Source organism: Equus przewalskii, chromosome 25 (genome assembly GCF_037783145.1).
Source record: "Equus przewalskii isolate Varuska chromosome 25, EquPr2, whole genome shotgun sequence".
NCBI classification, from domain to species: domain Eukaryota; kingdom Metazoa; phylum Chordata; class Mammalia; order Perissodactyla; family Equidae; genus Equus; species Equus przewalskii.
In genome coordinates this window covers 21,981,486-21,999,563 of record NC_091855.1, presented here as the reverse complement: position 1 = coordinate 21,999,563, position 18,078 = coordinate 21,981,486, and the positions used below count along the sequence as shown (strand labels likewise).

General features: G+C 54.1%; 1 protein-coding gene across 4 annotated transcripts; it reads left to right on the top strand.

The window, feature by feature from the left end:
- The first annotated feature begins 1,370 nt into the window (after positions 1–1,370).
- On the top strand, positions 1,371–16,036 carry ZDHHC22 (zinc finger DHHC-type palmitoyltransferase 22). 4 transcript variants are annotated; one of them, XM_008536419.2, is made up of 4 exons: positions 1,371–1,763; positions 2,066–2,204; positions 7,946–8,485; positions 13,296–16,036. In XM_008536419.2, exons 3-4 carry the CDS (start codon positions 7,960–7,962, stop codon positions 13,559–13,561), a joined length of 792 nt encoding a protein of 263 aa, XP_008534641.1. In that variant the 5' UTR covers positions 1,371–1,763; positions 2,066–2,204; positions 7,946–7,959; the 3' UTR covers positions 13,562–16,036. The 4 variants fall into 4 exon arrangements, with proteins under 4 accessions (XP_008534641.1, XP_070450409.1, XP_008534636.1 ...); XM_070594308.1 differs by lacking the exon at positions 1,371–1,763 and having other exon boundaries at positions 1,780–2,204; XM_008536414.2 differs by lacking the exons at positions 1,371–1,763; positions 2,066–2,204 and adding an exon at positions 5,535–6,096.
- The last annotated feature ends 2,042 nt before the right edge of the window (positions 16,037–18,078 follow it).

Below are 18,078 nucleotides of genomic sequence, written 5' to 3'. Positions count from 1 at the left end.
AACTTTATTAAGTTTCACCTTAGTTTAAACCAGTGTTTTCTCAGGGTTTCTGTCACATGTCATAGAACCTAATCTTAATTAATTACAATAGCTATCACTTATGTAACACTTACTATGCCAGCCACCATTCTAAGTGCTTTACAGATGCCATCCTGTTTAAGCTACAAAACAACCCTATGAGGTGGGAATTATAATTAGCCTTGTTTTACAAATCAGGAGCCTGAGACACAGAGAGGTTGACCGATTTGCTTGAGGTCACACAACGAGTGACTGGTGGCACTGAAATCTGAACCCAGATCATCTCACCCCAGAGCCTGTCTCTGACTGCTCTTCTGGCTCCTTTTTATCCTCTGGTCCCATCCGACACTTCCACCCCGACCACAGGCCCCTTCAGGTTAACTCCACTCCCCACCCGCTCCATTCCCCGTCTCCAGCAAAAAGCCTGTTCTCTCTACATGCTGTTCCTCTGGGAGAAGACTGACCGGTGAGTCCATGCTAAAGTGTGAGATCGACACCAGCACAGCATGTCACCACACTGGATGCGGCTTGGGTGTTGGAAGTCAAGCGACCTGGGTTTTATTTCTGCTGCTAGCAAGCTTTGCGATCTTGGCAAATCTCATAACCACTCTGAGCTCCCATTTCCCCATCTACAAAACAGGCAAGTCAGACCTTCATTAGGCAGGTTTGTTGTCAGGATTGAATGAAATGACCAGCGCGAGGCACCTGGCCCCGTCATCCTGGCACATAATGGGTGGCAGGAAATATGGATTTTTATTTAGTTGAATTCCGCTTGTCCGTTGCTCCCTCTAAGCTACCTTTAAAGGTCAGATATTGAGGTATAAGTTACATACAGTAACGTCCTCCCTGTGGAGAGCTACCGTTCTACAAGTTTTGCAAACATACAGTCATGCAACTACCACTAAAATCAAGGTATAGATCTTCTCACCCCGAATAGTCCCCTCACGCTCCTCTGTCCCCCCAAACTGTTTCTTTTTTATCCTAATATTTACTGAGCACCCATCGTGGATGAGGCTCTGTGCTGGGTCTAAGGTACAGAAACAAAGCTGATGGTAAGTTCCCTCCCTTGGGGGTTTATATCAGCTATAAAGAGACGATAAACAACAAAATAAACACACAAACAAGATTATCACAGAGGCAGTAAGTGCTATGCAAAAAGCAGGATTATTTAGTAGCTAGTAGCTGGTGGCCTATTTCCGTAGAAATGGCAGGTGCTATTGAGTTGGCATCTTTGTCATTTAAAATTCACAACAAATTCTGCAAGTTAGCTAAAATCCCCATTTAAATGGAAGGGAATTTGAGGCTCAGAGAGGCTAAGGAACTTGCTCAAGGTCACACAGCAAGTGAATGGGAAAACAGGGATTCAAGCCCAGGTCAGCAGACACGAAAAGCTCGCCCCAATAGCTCCTGTTTTTTTCATCACACCACACTGCCTGTCTCCTGGGCCCCGGGCCATCTCTGCCAGAGCAGCAGAGGAAGTTGGAGGCAGTGGGGTTCCGGGGTGTGAGGTCTGGGCTGCCTGCAGCTCTGCAACCATAACAAGGTATCTGAGAGTCCTACAACCAGCCAAGGGCACCGCAGTGACCTCGCTCTCCTGTCTCACCTCCCTCCTCGTCTAATTGAGCTGTCAGCCTTCCGCCTCATTCCCTCCCGTCCCGGACACCTCGCATCGCAGGGCTCTCAGCAGAGACAGCTGATCTCCTCGGGCCTCCGGAGCCTCCTCCATCGTGAAGACATAAACCGAGGTGTGTCGGACGCCGTGTGCACTCTCTCAGCCGCCTTCTTTTCTTTCCTCTCTCCTTTCCCCTCTTCTCCCCTCTGCCCTCTCCCTCCCTCCTCTTTTCCCTCCCATACCCCCCCCTTCTCCCTCCCTCTGCCTCCTGCATGCTCTGAGATGAAAGGCCCAATTAATCTTGCTGCTGCCACCTCCACCACCTCCGCTGAGCCGCACACGGGGTCACAAGCATAGGAATCCCTACCAGGACTGCCTGAGCTGTCCCTGGAAACCAGGCCGAATTGGTAAAAGATCACATTCGTTTCTCCACAGCCTGAACACTCCAAAGGAGGCTCCAAGCCAAGCCAAGCCAAGATTTCCACCCTGATCCATCATCAATCACCAAGGAGATCGCTGGTGTCACCTGTCACCCAGAGGGTGACATTCAGACCTGCTGATTCTACCTTGACAGGTGAGCTTGGCTGTTGAGCATCCCCGCCCCCATCACATGCACCCTCTCCAGCACCCAGACAGCAGAGCGCTTGAGAGCGTCTGGTTCCCGTGCCGTCGGGTGCCCTTATTTATGTCATTTCACATAAATATCTTACCTAAAGGGAGATCATGCAGGGCTTTTATTCTGCAGGAGTATGTTAGATCCTTGCTTCCTTTATGCCCATGATGTGTTCCAGAAAAGCTAAGTATCGATGAGATTTTTGCATGTTAAATCACATTTTAAGTCGAACATAGGCAAGGCTTGCAAATTAACGTGCAGCAAATCTCTGAACCTCAGTTTCCTCATAAGAAAAATGGGTTTAATCATTTCTGCCCCAGCTAGCTTGCAGGGCTGTTCAGAGACTTGTGCAATTAAATTTTAATTTCGTGGGTATACTTTGTAAACCTGCAGAGCACTTTATTCCATCCAAGTAATGTTGTTGTTAAAATGAAAACATGGTTGGCCAAGTAAATTAACCACTTCCTAATGGAAATTCTCTGAGAATTCAATTTTCCTATATTCAGTTGGCTAAGATGAAGGTTAAACCTATACATTTTTCAAATCCAGGCAGGCAGGGATGGCATCTCAGTAAGCCTTCTGAGGCTGGAGGAGCACTTTGCTGTTGCCCCTGGCTATGACTCGCTATCGGCAGTAAAGAGCATCCTGTCTGAAGATGTCCATTAAAACCTTAATTTCGGGGCATCAGTTAACCTTGAGACCCCACTCTATCTTCACCCTGATCATGAGAGCATGGGAGCATCAATAAGAGCGTGAGAATCGGGAAAATCCCCACAGCCTCCTTAGGTGTGGCCCCTGGTGTCTCAGCATGTTCTCCATCCCAAACACACAGGGAGTTGTAGGACCAGACAGACATGTGTGTGGGGTTCCCCCCTCAATGGAGAAGCTGCGTGCCGCACAGAGTTCTTCTCTTTGTACACAACATTCTGAGGCAAAATGGAATGATTGCCACTTGGGAGGGAATTCATTTTATTCAAATAACACCACCAAACAGCAAGATTTATGGCACGTCTTTCTGGGAAAGTGCTCGGCAGCAATCAGAGGCCTGTCTGTGTTCCTGCCCCCTTGGGACCGCCTGCAGGCACAGTCATAGCTCAACTATGAGAATATATGACAAGTGCACTGGAGAGTGTGGTTTATAAATTATTTTCTGACGTTGTCTATGGAGATGAGCCTACAGTTGGGGTGGGTGGTGGCAGGATGCAAGATCAATGGTGGGTGCGTCCTCACCAGACATTTCAAAGACCTTGGAACATAGCTTTCCTCTCAGAGAGAGACCAGTATTCACTCATCAATCAATATACTTTTACTCAGTGTCTCTTCTGGGCAAACCATCCTCTGAGACGATGTGGAGGAGACCCCAAAATATTTCCAACCTAGACCAGGAGCTCTCACTTTAGTTGGAAACGTAAGGCGTTCTCATGGCTAAAGATAAGGGCCCAGAAGAGAAATAGGAGGAATAAGCAGCTAACACGGTCCTGTCTCCTGCCAGGATTGAGGCACTCACATTGTCCTGTTTGACTGTCATCACCACAAGGTAACATCTTCATCCCACTTTATGGATGGAAATACTAAGAGCAGAGAGGTTAAGTGACTTGCTCAAGGTCCCACAGCTGGTAAGTGGCAACAAAGTGTCCGTTCTTAGTCTGCTTAATTCTGATGGGGCCAGAATGGAAGTGAAGGTTTCAAATTGACCTCCCTATTGATTTTGTCGTGGATAAGCACCAATTTTAGAAAAAAAAAATAACATTTGGCTGTACTTCCTCTTATTCAATTTACTTAAGAGGTGGGGCTGAAGAACCATGCGCTCTAGATCTGAAGCTTTAATGTCCTTTTCTGTTGATAAACTATATTTCTAAGCAAACAATTGTTCTCGTCCGTTTGCATTTCCACGGCCAGATCTCTGTCTCTTTCCTGCCTGAGTACTCCCTTCCCCCACTGACATCTTCCCACATGCCTTTTGCTTCTCCCTCTCTTTGCCTCCCCTCACGCACACACAAATTCAGACACACACCTTCCCACTACACACCCAAATGCGAAATAAAATTAGAAATACCATCCGACTCTCAAGGTATTTAGGGAATGGAGATCTTCAATCAATAGAGCCAAAATCCAGCGCTCCAGGCTCCCTCCCTCCCAAGCCAGTGCAAGAGGCAGGCAGAGCTTGTGAAAAGGGCCCAGGTAGCCATGATCTTGACACAAAACAGCTCTAAAAGGCAAAAGGCCATCTGTGCTTCCCTATGTCTGCCCTGTGGCCACTGGAACTTGCAGGGCTACCAGATTAGCGGGGGATGACGCCTAGCAAGCTGTTCTCTTGCTTCCGTGCAAGACCGTGTCAGAACACGAAAAGGTTTCCTGGCCCCCTTTTTATTTTGATGTACACTGATAAAATACAGAGAAAACAAAATATGTTTTGTTCATATTCAAAAATCCAGGCTGAGCTGATAAGCATATGGTCCTCGTTTTAAGGGATTGCTCTTGTTTTAATCAACCAGTTGAGAAAGTGATGAACAATTATTTATTTACGATGCTCGCCTTCATCCAGAGGAGTGAAACAGGGCAGGTGGGTGAGCCATGACAGCCCAGGAAACTGAGGAACTGGGTGCCAATACTCCTGCAGTGTTTCTAAAGCTATTTTTACTCCACCTCCATCCCCTCCATCTGACACACACTGGCCAGGGGTCCCCCCCTCCTACTGCGTCTCAGGACCCACCTCGGAATAGTGGAGATGGGAAGAGGAAGGAAAAAGGAACAGGGAGAGGGGATACGGCTCCAGGCAGAAGCTCCCAGCTCAAGCTCTGTATCTGGATAAACCCCTCTGTGTCCTCTCTTCCCTGGCATCAGAGCTCCCCCTGGGTCTCAGGATGAGGCCCGGTTGTGCAGAGGCCGGGAGCAGGCGCATTAGTTCAAATCCAGGCTCTGTCACTTACCCGCCACATGACCTTGGCGTGTGACTGAGCCCTTCTGTGCCTCAACCTCCTCATCCACACGATGGGGGTCATCGAGCTTCTGCTGAGAGGATTAACAAAGCTGCCTTATGCTAAAGGCTTAGCACGCTGCCTGGTACATAGGAAGGGCCCAATTACTAGTGCCAATCAACACAAACTAATACTCCAATGGTGCTTACCATGGGCAGGCCCCGTTTAAGGGCTTTACATAGATTGCCACACAGTCCTCACATCTCTGTTCTACAGATGAGGAAACTGGAATCTGAAGATCACACAGTAGTGAGTGCTGGATATTCAGACCCAGGCAGACAGGCTCCAGAGTCGGGGTTCTCAACCTCTCTGTGCACAATGACGCTGATCTTTATGGGTGTTGCCCCTGGCAAGCTGAGCTCTCAAACCCCCAGGCTTCCCTCGGTCCGAGAGCGAGAGCGGAGAGCAGGGAGGGTTGTCCGCCACAGCGGGGAGGGACGGAGCAGAAGCATCCCTCTGCATGATGTGGCTAGAGCATCCACATCAGGGCCGAATCCAGAGCCTCCAGCTGGAACCGGCGGCTGAAGCCAGGCAGGGTTCCCCAGCCCTCTCCAGGGGAATGAGGGGAGGGGGGGGCAGGTCCGAGATGCTGAGAGGGGTGGCCAGAGCGCCGCCCCCAGGAGGGGAGGGAGGGGTGGCGGGGCTAGGGGGTGCCCAGCTGCCATCCCCGCCGCCTCCTGGCCCCCACTCGCTGGCGCCCAAGTGGGAGGACGGCAGCTGCCCGCTCCCTCCTCCCCGCACCCCCGCTACCTGCCCAGTCCCCGAAGCGAAGCGTGAGGAGGCTGCGAGCCAGCAGGGCCGAGCCCACAACTTTGCAGCCTCGGGGAGGGCGAGAGCCGGCGTCCAGGGCTCCTCTTGTCCGCGACCGGAGCTCGGTGAGTTCGTTTCCCCACCCCTCTGCGGCGGTGCGGCGGCGGCGGCGCGGGGGGCGGCTTCCCGGGCGTCCGGGAGGCGGTGGCCAAGAAGCCGGCGGCCGGCGGTTCTGCCTGCCTCCTAGGGCTCCGGCTGTGCCGCCCTCCGCCGCGGGCGAGGCCGGCGCCGGTGCTGAACGGACAGCTCTCCGCGCCCCGGGTCGCCAGGGGGGGTCTGTGCTGTCCCTGCTCCGGCGCAGGGCCCGGGCTGCGGCTGCCCGCCGAGCGCCTCTCACTCCCCGAGCCCCTGTCCTTCGCCTTCCAGGCGCCGCGGCGCATCTGGAGGCTGCTCCCGCGCCCCCCTGGCGACCGGCGTGGGGAAGGCACTTGCTTCTCCGGAGCCCGGGGCCGAGGGCTCTCCGGGGTGGGCAGCGCCGCCGCAGCCCCCGGGAGCGCACGCCCGGGGCGGTGCCGAGTCCCCAGCGACCACCCCCGGGCGTGCCTTGCGCTGAGCCCCTGCTGTAGAGAGAGGCCCGCGCTCCCCACGGCGGCCGCGGGTCCCCGGGGACACTGGAACCTGCAAAGGGGACTCCAAGGTGACCAGTCGCCCAATCGAGGCGGGACAGCCCGGACGGAGGCCTCGTGGCATTCGCCCATCCTGGGTGCTGCCGCCTTCCCAGAACTTTTCTCGCGCCTCGGGCTCGCCGACTCATTAGCCCCTGGAAAAGTTCTCTCGGGCGCCAGAATCTCATTTCCCGGTGGCTTCCGAAGCCTGGCAGAAACCAGCGCTGTGGAAGGCGGGGTGGAGTGGGGATGCGGTGGGGGCTGCGCTCAGCGGCGGGGGGTCGATCCGCCGAAAGGCTGGCCGAGCATCCACTCCTGCGCCCAGGGCGGGCTTGTTGGCATCGAAAGGGTTTCAGAGCCATCGGGGTTGTTTGGGTTTCTCGCCCCAGGAGGGCGGGAGGAGGGCGCGAATGGGGGATTTTAATTTCGTCGCCTCAAAATGAAAACGCTCCTCGCAAAGAAATAGCCTGGGCAGCCAGCGTCGGAGAGATGGGCTGACCGGGACCAGCTGACACAGGTATTCCGGCTGAGCCCCCCATCGCCCCGCACCGAGTGCCTGAGCGCGTGTGTGAATGTATCGATTGTTTTAATTGATTTTTTCAAAAAGCCAAGTGGCAGAGGTTGAGTGTGTGTACACACAGACATACACAAACACAGATACCCAGGCGCACACAGATTACACGTACAGAATCAGACACAAGGAAACCCCACCCCCCCTACACACACACATACATCACGGACGCACAAGCACACAAACCTCCAAAGAGACTTGGGTAACCAGTGAGGTTCCTGAGCATTGCCCAAAATGTGTGGGGGTGGGGTGGGGGCAGGAGGAGAAGAAAGGGGAGGGGAAGCGGGACTTCCAGTTGGTCATTTCTCTCCGCCCCTACCCCAAATCCTTCGATTTCTCCTCATAGGGGGTCTAAAGGAGAAATCCCAAATCTGGGCTCATTTCCACTGCCAGAAAGGAGCGGAGCCCTAGCCCCGCCCGGTTCCTCCCTACAGAGTGCGAACAAGCCCCGACCTCGCCCTCCTTGTGCCTGACCCCGGGGCGCCAGGGCGCCTAGGTCGCTCAAAAACCGAGGGAGTGGGCACGGGGAGGTAAAGCCTGGCACGCAGGGGTCTTTGCGGTCTTGGGGTCTCACGCCTGCTTGGTCCGGGCTTAGGGAAGAGAGGAGGGATGATCCGAGGGACAGGGTTCGAAGAGCATGGATTTGAGTGGAGCGGACGGACATACAGCTCTGGAGGAGCGCCCTAGGGCGCCCCCTGGACACAGCGGTAAGTCTTCCTCTCACCCCGGGCTCCTTAGGAATGTAATCCAGGATGCTGGCCCTGAGGCTGCTCAACGTGGTGGCCCCCGCCTACTTCCTGTGCATCTCCCTGGTGACCTTCGTGCTGCAGCTCTTCCTCTTCCTGCCCAGCATGCGCGAGGACCCCGCGGCCGCCCCGCTCTTCTCGCCGGCGCTGCTCCACGGGGCGTTGTTCCTGTTCCTCTCAACCAACGCCCTGGGCAATTACGTCCTGGTCATCCAGAACTCTCCGGATGACCTGGACGCCTGCCAGGGGGCCTCGGCCAAGAGGGCTCCATGCCCCCCGCCCAGCACCCACTTCTGCCGAGTGTGCGCCAGAGTCACCCTGAGGCACGACCATCACTGTTTCTTCACCGGCAACTGCATCGGCAGCAGAAACATGCGCAACTTCGTCCTGTTCTGCCTCTACACCTCCCTTGCCTGCCTCTACTCCATGGTGGCCGGCGTGGCCTACATCTCTGCCGTCCTTTCCATCTCTTTCGCCCACCCCCTGGCCTTCCTCACGCTCCTTCCCACCTCCATCAGCCAGTTCTTCTCTGGTGAGTGGGTCTTGGCTGGCAGGTTGGGCCCAACACGGACTCCCCTACCCCGACACCAAGTTTGCCAGATGTAGCAAATAAAAAGACGGGATGCCCAGTTCAATTGTAATTTCAGATAAACAATGCATAACTTTTTAGTATATGTCTTAAATATCACATGGGACACACTTATACTAAAAAGATTAACTATTATGTGTCTGAAATTCAAAGTAACTAGCTAGGCACGCTGTATTTTATCTGGCAACCACCCTTCCTCCCCCCAGCCATCCTCATAGATCATCTCCTCCTTGTCACCACTGACTATTTATTCATAAAATTGTGCTGATGCAGACACTACCCTGCTCTGTGTGAGATGGGGCCGGGTGCTGGCCATCCCTCCAGGCAGCCTGTGAGGTCACCCATGCTGTGACCTGCCTCTGCCTGGACTCCAGTCTTGCTCACACACACCCCCCCCCCCCCAAGGACTTTGCCCTCCAAAGGCCTTGCCAACCGACCACAGTAAGGTTGACCAGGGTGCCAGGCCAGCCCCAACAGAAGGCTGAGCCCTACCCTTCTGCCCGCTATGTCTGGACCCACCAGGCTGTTCTCCAGTCTGCAGATGGCTCAGAGCAGGGGGACCCTGGCTGGAGATGCAGCCATATTTAATGGCTCCATCTTCACACCACAGAGCCATGGGACTGGTGTGGGGTCTGACCATCCAGGAGGCTCTGACACCTGTAGGAGCCAGGCATGTGGGTCTTCAACAGGCACGCAGTGGGGCACCCTGGTGAGGACTGTATTTTATATAGTGTGCCCCAAGGAGAGCTCTCTGATACCTGGCCCAGAGGGACCTGGCTCCTGGTGGCAGTTCTTACCACTTTTACCTGGCCTTGAAATTTGCCTCTACCTGACTGCCTTCCACCCCATCCCTACCCTGGCCTTTGACTCCATCTCACTTAGCTCTTAGAAATGGTGGCATGCACATATGTATGTGTATGATATGATCTCCATTTCTCAGATGAAGAAATTGAGGCTCAGGTGGGATTAAATGGCTTGCCCAGGATCTTACTACTACCGAGTAGCAGTGTCTGGCCTGCCCCCAGGTCTTTAAACAACCCCCAGCAGCACAGGGAATACAGCGTGGTTCCTCACCCACTGACCATTCAGAGACAAAGTGAAGCTGCTTCCACTGAGAACCCGAGGTTGTCTTGATGGGCCTGGGCTGGACATTCATAGAAATTCTGCTCCACTCCTCCGGGGGAAGCCATCATTTCGATCTTTGTTGGGGCTGCAGTCCGGTCCTTCAGGTGTAGAACTATCGTGCCATTTAATGGTGGGAATACAGAGGCCCAGGAAGGACCCAGCCGTGGAGGTTTCCTGGAGGTCTGGCTGAGCTGGGCCCAGAACTCAGAGCTCTCGGGCCTTCTGGATCCTGGCGCTGGCATAGGAGGCTGCTGGGACCGAAATAACCAGGACGGGGGAGGGTAGGTGGGCAGGCTGGGGGAGGAGTGTGAGCACAGACAGGTGGAGGGATGAGGAGAGCCAGAGAGCCTCATTACACTTTCTTTTCCAAGTAGTTTTATCACATAAAAATGGATGGTTCCAAAGAGAGGATCTTGAAATGGTTTGATTTGAGATAAGCCTGGGCTTGAGGCCTGTCCATATGTGCTAGGTTTGGGAGACAGAAAGAAAGGAAGAGGGGCCTCTTGCTTTGATCTGATGGGAGAACCGAGCCAGTCAGTGCCTACCTGGGGGCCCAGATCCCTGTTCCAGCAGAAGGATGAGTCCCACTATCTTTTACCCCATACCCACTAGGAAAAGGGGGCCAAGACTTCCAATCTCCAATTCTCCCATCTCATCTTCCTCCTTTGCCAAAATGTCATCTTTCCACTTGCCAGCCATTCTGTCTCCTCCCCCACACATAGGGCTCACCTCTTCAGCTTCTCCCTTCCCATCGCTTCTCCTATTCTCAACCCAAACAGTTGAGGGCATGCCCTCTCTCATCTGCTCAAGAGGACAAGTGGATAGGAGGGGGTAAGAAGGAACAAGCTGTTTAATAGAGTGAGCTATCCCCAACTGTGGTACTTTTCCTGAGTCAGATCTGCCACCAGAGCATGAGATGGCTGTGAGTGTGGGCCCTGTGAGCTAGAAGTAGGAGGGGTCTTCCAACGTGAAGGTGGCTGCTGACCACAGGCCCTCCATGGATGCCAAAGAGGTAGGAGACTGGCCAGTTAGATTTTAGAAGTTGTCCTTTCTTTTGGCTTCATGGGACCAGTACAGATTGTGTCACCTCTCTGAGCCTGGTTCTTCTTATCTGGGAAATGGAGATGACACCACCCGACCTGTGTCATGGCATTTGGATAAGTACGCTGGCATGCTGGGTGCCACCGGAAAGCCCAGTAGAAGGGAGAGGGGACTGACGTTTGCTGAGCATCTGTGATGTGCTACCCACTGGGCAGGGCTTAATTTGTCCAATCCTCAGTGCGAGTCTGTGAGTCCTAAAGGCTCAAGAATCAGACTCAGCAAGGTTAAGATGCTTTGAGACCACACCGCTGATATGATTCCAACCCAAGATTTGGGCTCTGGGCTGCTGGCTGATGCTCTTTCCACTACACCACACTGCCTACCGGGGGCTGCTTCTTGATGAATGAGCCACTTTGGGAGGGAGGGAGCTTCTTGTCCTTGGATATATATTCAAAATGCTGGGTGATGATGTATCAAAGGTGTTATAGATGCTTGGTGGGAAGCCAGGATGGAGAGATGGGATGGTGTGACCTTTAAGGCCCTTTAGAAAAATTCTGTAATTTTTCTAAAAGAAGCGGAACTATTATTAAATAGTTCAGGATTTGAGGCTGCCAGGCTAGGCAACTTCAAACACTTCGAGAGAAAGCAGGTCCCCAGAATAGCCTTTTGTAGCTGCTGCATGGGGCCAGGAAAAGGCCACAAGGTCTTTTCTGCTGCCTTGATTTAGTACCAGAAAAAAGCCTTTGGAAAACAGCTTCCGTCAGCCCAGGCTTGTCCCTGGGGTTGAGTTGCAAGGCAGGCCTGAGCCTGACAGCTCTGATGTTCTCACATCCCAGCTCGAGGGCCATCTTTGCCTGTCAGCATTCCTCAAGCCCAGAGGGCACCATGGCCCCAGGATCCTTCATCCCGCACGTGACTGCCTGAGCTAACCTGTGCTGACAAGGAAGAAGTGGGTCAGAGGAATGGCACAGCCCAATGTGAGCCCTGTCCCACTGCTGCCCCCATGCCAGCGGAGGGGCTGTGCTCAATGCCAGCTGAAGCGAGCTTTCCATGTGCTGGGCCGCTCGACTTATTCCTCTCCAACTTTGCAAAGAGAAACCTGCTCTCAAAGCTCCTGGGGTTGAGGGCAAGGGGAGGCTGCTAGTGAGCAAACCTGAACCAGATCCACATCCTCTTGGCTGCTGAGTCCACTGCTGCTGAGAATGGACATGTTTTAAAAGCCCAACCCTCAGAGGTGTGGAAAATGGAGGCTGGGGAGACCAGGGAAGAGGTGGGCTGAGGCCAGGGGACAGTGGGAGAAGAGCAGGATATGGCTGAGATTTGCAGAGGTCGAATAGGTTGGAAGGTGGGGTCTCTGGGGCAGGTAGCTTCACCTCACTGGAGTGGGTGGTGGTGGGCTTGCCCTGCCTGCCAGGAGAGGGGCTGAGGAGGGCTTTGGAGTTGTCCCTGGACCCGCTGCCCTGGCTGTAGGTGTCTCTACCACAGCTGCAGCTGCCAGAGTGGCGGTCCAGCCAAGACTGCAAGCCTTGGAAAGGAGGAGAAAGCTTGATGGCCTTAGGAGTTAACCTTGAGCCTTTTTTTTGGATGTAGTCTGTTCGTCTGTGAATGACCATGAGCAGGGAACACTGCCCTGAGCGTGAACCAGAATGCTGGCCACTTTGCATGCAATTCCCTTGAATTGTGCAACTCTATGGAATCATTATTATTATGCCCATTTTTTAGATGTGCCAACTGCAACTCAAAGAGGTTAAGAAACTTGTGCAAGTCCACAGAGCTGGGAGATTCAAATCTAGCATGGACTGATCATCCCTGCTCTGAAGAGGAGTGTGGGATCTCTTACTCAGTGGATGTTTAAAACCAGTAATAGAGAGTGCTGGTTCAGGGGAGGTCCCGCTCAAGGCAGGGGGCTGGCCTGATGACCTTGGGGACCTCTTCCAGCCTTAGCAAACTCTGATTGACAGGACAGCTCTGGCTGAATGTTCTGGTGGCCACATGGTCCTCTTGTTAACATTAATGACTGAATTATTCTCTAAGTCGGTGCTCTGCGCTTCCCTTGAGCCTGAGCTCATGACTTATTCTTCTTGATGACTAGGCCCTATTCTCGATCATGCTGTCACTTCCCTGAGTGCTCCCAGCCAGTGCTCCCAGCTCCACAGAGAGAAGGTGCTTCAGTCTAGACAGCTGCCCAGGCACCGGCTCTCTGTCTAGGTCCTCAGCTCACCCCTCTCTCCTCCTGAGAAAAACCCCTTCTCTCTGTTTCCAGCCAGAAAGAGAAGGCTGAGAGAGACGGGCATCTCTCACCCTAAGGAGATGTTAGCATCTGGGCGCTGCCTGGCAAAGCTTCCTTCCCTTCTCTCCCAGGTCCCAGGTTCTCCCCTCTCACCTTAGGAGCCAACAGCACTAAGGAAAGGTTAGGGCAACTAGTTTATCCTTCCTCTCCCACGCTGCAGTGCGGAGATTGCCGCCAAATGTAGCTCCAGTCTCATTAACCTCCCTCCCTCCCTAGCGGAGAGCGCCTGCCTGTATGGCAGTTCCGTTACGTGGCCTGGGTGTAAGCAATTCTGGTGTTTCCCCGCCCCCCATGCAGGAGCTGTCCTCGGTTCTGAAATGTTCGTCATCCTCATGCTCTACCTCTGGTTTGCCATCGGCCTGGCCTGCGCCGGCTTCTGCTGCCACCAGCTGCTGTTGATCCTCCGGGGGCAGACCCGCCATCAGGTGCGGAAGGGGGTGGCGGTGAGGGCCCGGCCCTGGCGCAAGAACTTACAGGAGGTCTTCGGGAAGAGGTGGCTGCTGGGCCTGCTGGTCCCCATGTTCAATGTCGGAGGTGAGAGCTCAAAGCAGCGGGACAAGTAGCAGGCACTCCCATCATTTCTATGTGTGTGTGTCTTGATACCTCCTGAACGTTAGACCACGGCATCCTCGTCTCCACCCATGACCCACTACGACCTCGTGCTGGTAAGGTCCTAGCATCTACCCCTGGTCTGTGACACATAGAGAACAGTGTTGGCTGGTGGATCATGACAAGGAGGAAAAATGACTGCCCAGGCATTGCTAGGCTCCCTGCAAGCCAGCCAGGTGGCTGCTAACTGTTAGGAGAACTCTGCTTTTGTTTCTTCTGTTGGGGTCCCCGCTTTCCCCTTCTGCCTGGCTCGTCCACTCTCTATCATGTCTCATGTCATCACTGCTATCTGCTAGCACTCTTCCTCTTAGCCCCACGTTGGGAATTGGGAGTGAATTCTTGCTGCTGGTATGATGCTCCCAGGGACCTGGAGGCTGGCAAAAATGTTTAAAATTACCATGTCTGAGAGGCAGCCAAATCAGCTCTACCAACTGCTGGAGACATTGGGAAAGGAGGGGAATGTGTCCTTATGCCCTCTGTGCAGTTGTGGGCAGTGGGAGGGAAAAAGAACTTAGTAGTTTGCTGTCCATCCCCCTAAGTTGCAAGACCCCTTCTCTGGGAGACAGCAGTCAATGGCCTGGGACTTCCAGCTGCTGTCCCCTGTCTGCCCTGCACCCGCTGGCCACCCCAGCCCGGCCCAGGACCTGGCTGGATGCTTCCTTTCCTTGGCACTCTTTCAGCCCTTTCCCTTGGACTCCAGCCTCCGGGTCTTTGCTAGATGCTGGGAAGGGAAGGAAGAAGGGAGAAGGAAAGAGGAGATACTGATCAATGAGGTTGGCATGTGACTGCATACGTGTATAGAAGGGGACGGGTGTGTGTGGTGGGGGGTGGGGTGGAGAGAGATAATGAAGAGTGCAATATGAAAACAGGGGAGGAATGCTTAGGGGAGGGGAGGAGAGAGCATCACAGACATTGGGGAATAAGAATGAGAGAGGCAAATGGGTTCCTTTCTGCCCTGTATAAAGGATATTCTAGCAGCTAAAGCTGTTGTGTTTACATGGCTGCCTGGGGAGGTAGTGAGTGCCCCCAAGACTGGAGGTATTCCAGACACAGGGACTAGGCAGTCATCTGGCAGGCATGCCATGGAAAGAATTTCTGCACAGGGTCAGGAAAGGGAAGAACTCTTCCCACCCCACAATTCTAGAGTCCTCTTCACAACCGCTAGGTCCAGAGGCCAGGTCTGCTGAGATGCCTGTGAGTTATGCACTTTCCTGGAGGGTGGGGCATGCATGGAGGGGTCTGAAAATCATGATGCAAACTTCCAGGACCCTACCAAGCCACCAAGGAGAGGGTCTGTGGAGAGACAGGACTGCGGGGTGTTAATGATAGTTGAAGGCGTTAGCATTTGAGGACAGGGAAATGGAGCAGTGTCAGGGGCAGGTGGGGCCAGGGGTAGGGAGAGCAGAGCTGGAAGGTCATGCTCAACTCTGAGAGGCAAGATTGGGAGAGTTGAAGCTGGAATGGGGGAGACCAGAGTTCAGGGGTGCAATTGCCAGACCAGCCCCACTTATCTGACTGGCTTTGTTTAGGGGCACTGCTCTGTGTCCTGGGGACCTAGAGGACCAGACCCCTGGGGCATATTAGGGAGTGGGGACAACACAAGTGCCCCCTCCTGACTGAGTCCCAAGGCCAGTCTGCCATCCATGCGGGCAGCAGAGCTGAAGCCCACGCTCTACAGTGTCCAGCTAGTGGTCACAGTGACCCCAAGTGTTGCCAAAGGACACCCTGAGTTCTTGAGCCCAGCGTGGGAGAACTTAACCCTGATCCTGCCTCCACGCCCCCGAGAGAGGTAATGTAATGAGGACTCCACCAGCTCCTGCTTCTCCCTCCCATGTTCATTCATTCATGCCTCCTACATATATTTATTGAGCACCAACTATGTCGCAAGTCTCTTCCAGACAGTGACATACAGTGAACAAGAGAACAAGATCCCTGCCATTGGGGCATCTTGTCACTGCCCCCATGCAGGGACTCCCACTTCCTGAAAAATGGTCACTGCCACCTTGGTGGTCAGCAGGGCAGGTCACTTGAAGGGGAACAATATGCCAGAGAGGGTTGAAGGGGAGCCCAGGCTGCCTGGATGAAGGAGTCATTAGGGGGCATCCTCACCCCCAATTCTGGCCATACTTAAGGAGCAGGAGTGGAAGAGGAGAGGGGAAAGGCCCTGGGTAGTCCAGGCCTTGGCTCTCTTCTGGCCCCAAAGCTCTAGCTTGGAAGCTAGCCCTGCCATTCCCAGCTTCTTGGAGCCTCAGCACTGTGAGGCTTGATGTCAGAGAAGAGAGAAAAGGGAAACCTACAGGGGTCGGCTCCGTGCTGATGGCCAGTGGGGGCCAGTGGGAGGCTGCCGGGCGTGGGATCGAGTGGCATTTGTACACATGGTCTGTACTGTCGATGAAGAACATCAATAAAATATGTGGTTTTAAATTGGATTTTCTGTGATCATGTGGGCACTGTTGGTAGCGCGGCTGGCAAGGCTGCAAGGCACTGACGCAGTCATACTGGCTGTTAAAATATTTAAGGTAAGTATCACAAAGACTTCTGTCTCAGTAGGTAAATAACCATTGTCTGGACTCCCTGAGTAACCCACCCCTGCTGCCCCAGCTGTTCCAGCCCCTCCCCGGGGATCCCTGGCCCACTTCACTCCAGCAATTAAAAGGGCACTGCCTGGCACCTGTGTGAGAACCCTAGAACCCTGCTCCAGCCCTTCTGCCAGTGTCCATTGTGATTGGTCAGGGTTGTGCTGCGTGGTTGGTAAATGTGTGAATATTACCCCCGGGTGGGAGCAGGTCTGCTGTGCTGGAATCTGTGGACCCACGGGACCAGGGGTGGAATGTCTAACCTGGGAACCTTCCTTCTCCTCCCCAACTCCTCCTCCCCTTCCCATGTCAGAGGACAGGTTGGGAGAGAATAAAGAGGGGAATCCACCTGCTCCTCCACCACAGCCAGAGCTGACCACCCCGAGGATCAGCCAGGGTCCCCCCGCCCTCTCAGCCCCTACAACACCTGGAGACCTGGGGCTGTCCAGCCCTGGGGGCAGCTGGGAGGGGGTTGAGCCTTGCAGGGAGGGAGTGGTCCCTGAGCAGGCAAGTGGGCATGACCTCTGATGCAGCCTAAGGACATGCAGGCCTGGACTGATGGAGGACACAAGTGCAAAGTACTGACTGTACTTGCGCTGTTGAAGAACTTTCAGCCTAGGCCGGTGTTGTATACAGTCTCCATTCCCTGAACACATGCCAACAGGCAACCAGCAAGGCAGCCCCGGATATGCTGGGACAGGTGGGAGGGGATGAATGGAGCTGTGGCTAATCTAGCACATTCTAGAGCATGAGCTGTCTACACTCAGAGGGCAGACACACCTGCCTTGCCCACCATTGTATCCTTCATGCCTAGCAGGGGCTGGGCACAGAGTAGGTGCTCTATAAATACTGACCGAATGAATGCGCAGACTGTGTGCTTGCTCACTCGCTCCACATTTCTTCCTCTGGTATGCCACTGTGCTATGCACACTGTGGGGCTGGAAGACAGACAAGACAACTCTGTCCTCCAGGGGTTCATATCCTGGGAGAGGCTCCTGGGAGTGCTCGGAAGAGGAAGAGAGCACATCTAGGCCTGTACCTGGAACCGTGAGCATAGGTGACAGCACAGAGAAGCAAAGGGAGTCAAGGCTAAGAGTTGGAACCTGAGTAGAGGGGGCCTTGAATGCCAAGCTAAGAGATCTGGAGTGAATTTGACAGGTAATAGGGAACCATCAAAGGTTGTGAGCAAGGGAGCTACATGATTAGAGCCGGATTTCAGAAAGCGGAGCCTTGGCGGATAGACCGGAAGTGGGAGGGACCCGAGAAGAGGCATTTGCTGTGATCTGAGTGTGACATACCCAGAGTCTGGGAGGGCACAGTGGCTGTGGGCTGGTAAGGAGGGAAAGGTATCAGAGCCACTTCACAGACAGGGAGCAGACTGGAGGGGTGCTGGGGAGAGGGTCCAAGATGAGCCGAAAGGTTGAGATGGGGTGATCAGGGTGACCTCAAAGGGTAGGCCATCAGGAGCACTGGGGTGGGGAGAAGATCATGATTCTTGGGCTCAGGGCCACCCAAAGCTCTCATCTCTGTCTTGTCCCATCGGTTGGCAGTCGGTGGTATCACTCATAACTAACCACTCCGCAACCTTACACGGAGGAGGGGGTTCGGGGCGATCTGCACATCCTATGTTGCAGCACAACTCTCTGACTCCCAAAGCCCGGGGAACCATCTGCCTGTGCCACTAGAGGTCCTGGGTCCTCTGGCCTCCACACCCACTGTCCAAAGGAGTGGGACACTTGGCTCCTCAGTGTCTTGATTTTCCCATCTGGAAAGGAGGCACTCGCTTTAGCCCATACCCTAGTGTTGATTAGGCAAAATCTGAACTGCTGCCCTTTAAGCTCCGGGAACCAAGGGGGCTTTGGGAAGAGGATGAACTCAAGGGGCCCTGAACCCCA